At 42.5% G+C, this 7,061-nt stretch overlaps 1 protein-coding gene across 1 annotated transcript in view; it reads left to right on the top strand.

Annotated features, from left to right (window-relative positions):
• Positions 1-7,061, top strand: part of chd6 (chromodomain helicase DNA binding protein 6) — a 109,248-nt gene continuing 102,187 nt past the window's right edge. Inside the window, exons 1-2 of the mRNA XM_063214795.1 lie at positions 1-276; positions 2,555-2,604. Of these exons, the coding sequence (XP_063070865.1) occupies positions 2,578-2,604 (27 nt within the window). The 5' untranslated portion in view covers positions 1-276; positions 2,555-2,577. The remainder of the gene's footprint in view (positions 277-2,554; positions 2,605-7,061) is intronic.

Here is a 7,061-nt window from a genome sequence, read left to right as displayed (position 1 = left end):
CTTTTATTTTTATTTTGTTGAGTGTCCGCGTCCTGCGGTGTGTCTGTGTGATGTGTGTGTCTAGAACTCGTGCATCCCTCTTGAATGAACTCCTCTCGTCTTCCTTTAGTAGGATTAAGAATTTGCTCTGAGTTTTTTTTTTCTCCCGTCTCCCACCCCCTCTAATTTTTTATGCATTTTTCTAAACTGTCATGGCGTTTTTGTGTCCTTGGAAATAAATGCGGTTAGAAGCGCGGGGTTGGCAAACTGATGTCCTGACCGGTGAGCGCTGCTCAGGTAGGTGAGGTCGTATTGTGGGGTAGCGAGATGTCCCTGCGAGGAGTTTAGGGGGGTGTTAACACGTGTAAGGACTGGAATATATAACACCGTTGCAGTGACATTAGAGTTAGCAAGCAGGCTAGCTCGAATGAGGGCTAATATTAAATAGGACACGGAGCGGGTGTTGTTGTCGGTTTTGAAGCAGATGTACTGTTGAGTTGGAGAGTTACAAGATGAGAAGGCTTTCTTAGCCGCACTGGAACTTCATTTTATCAAGCGAACTTGTAGGAATTCAGTGTTCCGCTTTCCAACAATGCGGTTCATTACTATATACGGCGTATTGACGTAACGTGTTGACTTAACTAAGGCCAAGTCTTTTAGCGCAAGCTTTTTTAAATGGTTTTGTTGTTGCGCATCTTTAGGAACGGCCGAAATCCCGACCCTGTCACACAAAGACCGGAGTAGCCTCCAGTCTCAGGTACACCCGGGCCACTGTAGACACCTGCCTTGCTGCTTCCCAGGGAAGCTCCCTCAAACTGTGCCGCTGAATGATAATGGCATGGCCTGGCAGGAACCTCTTTCGTAGATGGATTTTTTTCTTTTTGACGCAATCCTGTTTTCTTGAAAGAGCTATTCTGACAATGCAGGTGCGCCCATAAGACATAAACACAAACACAAAAGAGAGGCTGCTGCCAAGTTGGCTGTACCTGACACGTTTCACTATACAGGTACTTTTTCTCCTCCCTGACAGCAGAGCCTTTTGGTCAGGTGTCGTCAGTCCACGTTAAGCAGATGTTCAATTGAGCAGCATAATCCTGTACCCATATACAGATTTTAGGCAGAGCCACGTGTGGGCTACTTCTTTTCACTATCATGTATTAATTCATGACTCACCACTGGAAGGCTATCAGACTGACGTTTTCTTGCCCTCCTTCAGATGGTCTTATTGAGAATGAAGTGTGGGGTGGTCTTTCAGATGGCACCCACCACTCACTCTCCTTCCCTATTTGAACTGCAATTAATGCTTTCACATCTCACTGATGGAAGCAACGGACTACATTGATATACACATGTGCTGATGAAGTGTAGCAGAAACATAGTAGGCCTATACTATTTGATCCTAGGTGTGAAGTAAGATTGGACAGACTAATATATTTTAAATAACATACAGATTAGATTACATTTAATTTAGTTGCACATTATAATGTCATTACACATACATAAATGCAGGGTAATGAAATGTTGCCCAGCATCTAATCAGAGGTGAGAGCAGCTGCAGCACCATGTTTTGATTGTGTTAACAGTAGTTTCCAAATCCCGCCTGTATCTTACCTCTCCAAACATCTCAATCCGTGGCTGGCTGAAGTGCCCTTGAGCAAGGCACCTAAACCCACATTGCTCCAAGGACTGTAACCAGCACCCTGTGCCGAACTAACTAAGTGACTCACTTTGGATAAAAGTGTCAGCTAAGGGTCACATAATATTTTTCTCTGTCATATTCGTACAACAAATATGTATTTTTGTTCACTGTGCTACATTAAGTTACTATGTAAACACCACCTTTGCATGAAGACACATGGTGTTATCAAAGTGTACGGCTGCTTGATTGAATTACTTTGCCATTGTGGAAGCTGTGTCCATCCGTTGTTGTGAGTGTTGTGATTGTAGTCTTGGCCACAGTGCAACAAGTTGATGTCGCTGATTATATTATCCAGGTATTCACATGTGGAAAACTGTGGCGTGGCAGGCCCAAACACCTGCTGAATGTTTTTTGCCTTTCATATTAGTGTGTGTGTGTGTGTGTGTGTGTGTGTGTGTTTGTGTGTGTGTGTGAGAATGTGAGACGGAGAGCGAGCGAGAGAGGAAAAAGTTTCCTCAAACTCATCCAATGATGTTGGACACTGTTTTTGTGATGTAGCCTACGGTTAGCAATAACTGTCTTATAACCACAGGTGGCATGAGGATTGTATGTTTTTCATAGTGCTTACTGTTGTCTACCAGTGGTTGACGTTTGTTATTTTTGTATGCCACTATCTAAAGTGTGTCAAAGAGCACTGTGGATATTGTTTGATCAGAATGACCCTGCATGCATGAACTTCTCAATGAACAGACTTTATGTAATCACCAAGTTTGTTATAACTGTATAATAATTACGTTAATGCGTTAACAGAAATATTCAAGAACAATATACTGTACCTTCGAAATGAGTTCCTTCTATTTTTGAAGTGTATGTGTGTTTTACCCTTAATGTGTGGTGTGTTTGCTTTTGTAAGGTATTGCATTTGTGTTTTCGTAGATGCAGCAGATTTCTAGGAAAAAATGAGAATTCAAAAGAAGGACAAGCAGGTTAGTGTGCTGCCGCCCGAGTTACTATTTCTCTTGTGCTGAGCAAGAAGAAGCTCTGTCATTGGTCGTTTTCCACCATGTGTTTCTCTATCACTCACACATCACATGGTCACAGGGTTGCAGGTTATGATGTCACGGTGGGGAGAACTCCCCCTGGGTTCTACTGTAAGGTTCTATTCAGAGACGATAGAAACCTTACAGTAGAACCATTGAGAGTAAATAGAATGGAGGCCAACATTCTATTTCATTGTTGAAGCCAAGTTGGAGCCAAGGTTGGACCCAAAAAGACCAAAAAATGGCCAAATCCCATTCATTCCTATGAGAGACATAAAACCCTGTATCTCCCTTAAATGCCACTCCAGGGGGATCATTTTTCGCTCAACTAGTAGGTCCCCTTGCTCTCCAACTTACCAGGGTGGTGATTTTTTGTGGTGATGTTTTATTTTAGAGAGATATTAAAAGTTAAATTGACCAATGAGCATCAGAACATGGTTTGATTGACCGTTAGAAGTCTTGTTGTTGTTCAATCAGCACCTGCGTTTGGCGTTGCTAAGGTGGAATGTAAGTTGGAATGTTCCCAAATCTGGCTTCAAAGCGTTGAATGGCAAATAGCGTTGATTTGGCGTCCATTCTATTTACTGTCAATGAGTAGAACCCAGGGTTAGTTCTCCCCACTGTGACATCATAACCTGTACCCCCAAAAAATCAATGTGATGCATTGCCATGTAATCACCGTATTGCCAGTTGAACTCTGTGAATTTGTCATTTAATTTCCTTTTTTACTGTATTGCATAAACATGCCAGTGCTCATTGTTGCATACAGAATCGGATGTCTTTGGGATACTATCGGTTGTAAAGTCAAGTCCTTGTGCATGTATTGTTCTGTATTGCTTAGTAGACAAACTTGTGTGTCTGTCTACTCTCATCGCTTGTTACCTATGATTTGCCGGTATGGGTCATTTCACGTGAAATCAGACACTTTGGGACCCGACCGACACAGATTTTAGTCATACTTGGTGTGCCTTTTAAGTAGCAAGGTAGCACCCCAGAACTGCATTTTTGTGATTCTGACACCAATATTAAAAGAGAAATAGACTAGGGAAGGTTTACATATGTGGATAGGACACTATGCATTCAGCCTTGATTATATCAGTCCGTATAAGTCACAAAACGATGTCCGTGGTGTTGTTTTGAAAGCTCTTTTCTGGCTCTAAAGTGTCCTACCCTCATATGTAAACCTTTGCTAGTCTGTTTCTCTCTTAATATTCGTCTCAGAATCACACAAATGCAGTTCTGGGGTGCTACCTTGCTACTGAAAAGGCACACTAAGTATGATTGAATTTCACGTGAAATGACCCTTATGTATGTCACAATGCTTTTTTTAGTTGTTTGGGTCAGGTTGGCAAAGGCAGTAACAAGTCAAGTTTAATCACAGAGTCTCAGCCTGCAGAGTGCAGAAGTGCTGGATTCCCTACTTGTGGCCTTGCATCAAACAAAGAGAATACTTTTGAAATTTTTTTTTTTTTTTTGCTTGGAAAATTCCCACTATGAGAACTAAGCACATGAGTCTGGATGGATGCTCTGTCTTAATTCTTAATTTATTTTGATGGATGTTTTGTGTTTATGTCGAGCACCCACTAAAGTGTCAAGGCATTTCTGTTGTTTTGGTAAGGTCACCCCTTTCTGTTAAGTGCCACCACTCGGGTGGCCAAGTCAGTTGAAACATTTAACCTCATGAAACCCCCCAGCCATGGCCCTGCCCCTTCTCTACCCTGCCCCTGCCCCTCCCATCGCTGGCATCACTATAGCATTTGCATAGCGCAGTTAGTGGTGGTGGAGGTGGGGGTGAGTGATGTCCTCAGTCTGGAAAACCTTGACAATCACTGATGTGGAGTGGACTACCTCCCCACCTGTCTGGCCTCAATGCCCTCCACCGTCGGTGCCCCAGTAGACCCCGGAAAACTTGAGAGTGTTTCCCGCTTGTGCCTGTTGAAGCTCCAGCAGTCTCTCTCTCTCTTTCTCTCTCTCTCATTCTCGCTCTCTCTCTCTGTCTCTCTCTCATTCTCTCTCTCTCTCTGTCTCTTTCTCTCTCTCTCTCTCTCTCTCTCATTCTCATTTTCTCTCTCTCTCTCTCTCTCTCTCTCTCTCTCTCTCTCTCTCTCTCTCTCTCTCTCTCTCTCTCTCTCTCTCTCATTCTCTCTCTCTCTCTGTCTCTGTCTCTTTCTCTCTCTCTCTCTCTCTCTCTCTGCTCTGCACTCTCTGCTGCCTCACTAGAGAGTAGGAATTCCAAGATCAAAGTGAACGAGTAAGCGAATAAGAAAGAGGCTCGTTTTTCAGTCAGAGTCAGATTCCACGCTCTCGCTCAAGAAACAGCTGTTGTTCTATTAGGCGCAGGGCAGGCCATGCCTCGCTGATAGAGCTGTCTCCTAGCTACTGACGTTGACAGTCCATGTAGCCTACATTATGATGCAGAGCAACAATAGTAGAAATAGGAGAGCTGAAGCACAGCTGAAGTTAGTCGTAACTCACACTCACAGCGTGCAATTTGTCATATTTGCGTGAGATGGTATCACTTTAATTGAGAGATAATAGTCCGCTCATGTGTAACTAACGATGTTATTATCATGTGCTCGTTTGGATGATCGTGTTTGTCATCTGAATGGGAGCAGAGGAATCAGTTAACTTAGGTTGCCGTCGGGCTTAATTGTGAGGGGATAGTCATGCAAAGTTTTCACCACGAGACACGCTTGACTAGCGAGCATTAGAGTGGCTAGCATAGCAGGAAGGTAAATAACTAGCAAGCAGCAGCATGATGGAGGTGCATGTTTTCATCTGCAACAAAGGAATGTGTGTGTGTGTGTGTGTGTGTGTGTGTGTGTGTGTGTGTGTGTGTGTGTGTGTGTGTGTGTGTGTGTGTGTGTGTGTGTGTGTGTGTGTGTGTGTGTGTGAGTGTGTGTGCGTGTGTGTGTGTGTGTGTGTGTTTGTGCCAGTCTGTGTGCCTGTCTGTGTGTCCATACATACTTAGCAGTGATATACAGTAAACAAAACCAAATTCCAATTACATTTCTTTCTTAAATGACAGTGTTTGGTATTTACAAACGGGCAATTCGTGTACTGTGAAGTTTGCCTTCGATATGTAGCAAGTATGATGTTTTGGCTGTAAGGTTTGTGTTTAGGCTAAAGATGCTGGGAGAGTGATTCCTATGAAGACTTGTTCTTCACATGTTCAAACATTTTGAGGCATTGACAACAGGAGTCTGGATAGTCCTGAGGAGAATGGGGGTCTGCACATAACTTGTTATTCTGAAGTATTTTATTTATCTAAATAAATGATTAGAATTGGACCCTTGCTCTGTTCAGTTGTGACCAGAGAAAGGCAACTAGAAAGTCAACATGGGAGAGAAATACAGTATATATACTGTGTCTGGAAAACGTATTGTGCATACTTAACTTCCGATGATTGCGGCACAGGCAGCTATTTGACGATGCAACAGATATTATGGTCCAGTGCTTTCATTTAAATATATTGTGACAATGCACAGCTGTGAGTTGCATTTTACAAACTTCATTTTTTTTAGAAACTTGTCTTAGTAGTTCACAAAGACACTATTTAACACAATGTGCTTAATTTTTTTTTCAAATACACTTTTTAAATTATGTTGCTACATTCATCATTGCTGCACTAGTTGTTGTTTGTAATATGAGCAGGGCTTTTTTGTAATCAGCATTGTTTTTATTTTCCTAAATGTTTCAAACACAGGGTAAGACCATTACATCCATGGTTTACAATCAAATACACATACTGTACCAAATATCCTTAAACAGAACCTTAACTAGCACCCAAACCCCAAGCAGCATTTCCCCCTTTCTTTCCACTTTCCCCTGCCACACATCATGTATTGAGCAGGGCTTTTTAATTCACTCAAAAAACAAGCAAACATGTTTTTCAGAAATCATTCAGAATCACATAGTATCAAAACACCCGAATATACGATCCACAAACACCCATCTCTTCCCAGTAGCACCCAGTTTCCCTTCATCAGATCTTTTTGTCTGCTGCTGCTCCTTCTTGTATAGGGAGTGCCTCCCTCCCCGGAAGACTCCATTGCACAGTGCTCACCACCACCAGTGCCATTTTCACATGCAAAGCACCAATTTGATTATGGCTGCTCATCATGGAAGCAAAAAAACCCTCCACACCACACTTCACTCGTAGCAAACAATTTAGTTTAGTATTCTGGACTCTTTCTCTCTCCTCTGGAGGCTGATTTGCATGGAGTGCCTTAATAGTAAACACTGGCGTTGGTTTGCCTGAAACCGCATGGGGATTGATGTTGTCCTTGGATAGTATAAACATAGGCCAATCCCCCTTACTTGAAGCTCTGGCTTGCCATATTTCTTAGTGGTTCAAGAGTTGCTATAGCACACTTTGTTTTGTTTTGCTTTGTTTGTTTGTT

Source organism: Engraulis encrasicolus, chromosome 14 (assembly GCF_034702125.1).
Source record: "Engraulis encrasicolus isolate BLACKSEA-1 chromosome 14, IST_EnEncr_1.0, whole genome shotgun sequence".
Lineage (NCBI taxonomy): Eukaryota > Metazoa > Chordata > Actinopteri > Clupeiformes > Engraulidae > Engraulis > Engraulis encrasicolus.
This window is presented reverse-complemented; position numbering and strand designations above follow the sequence as displayed.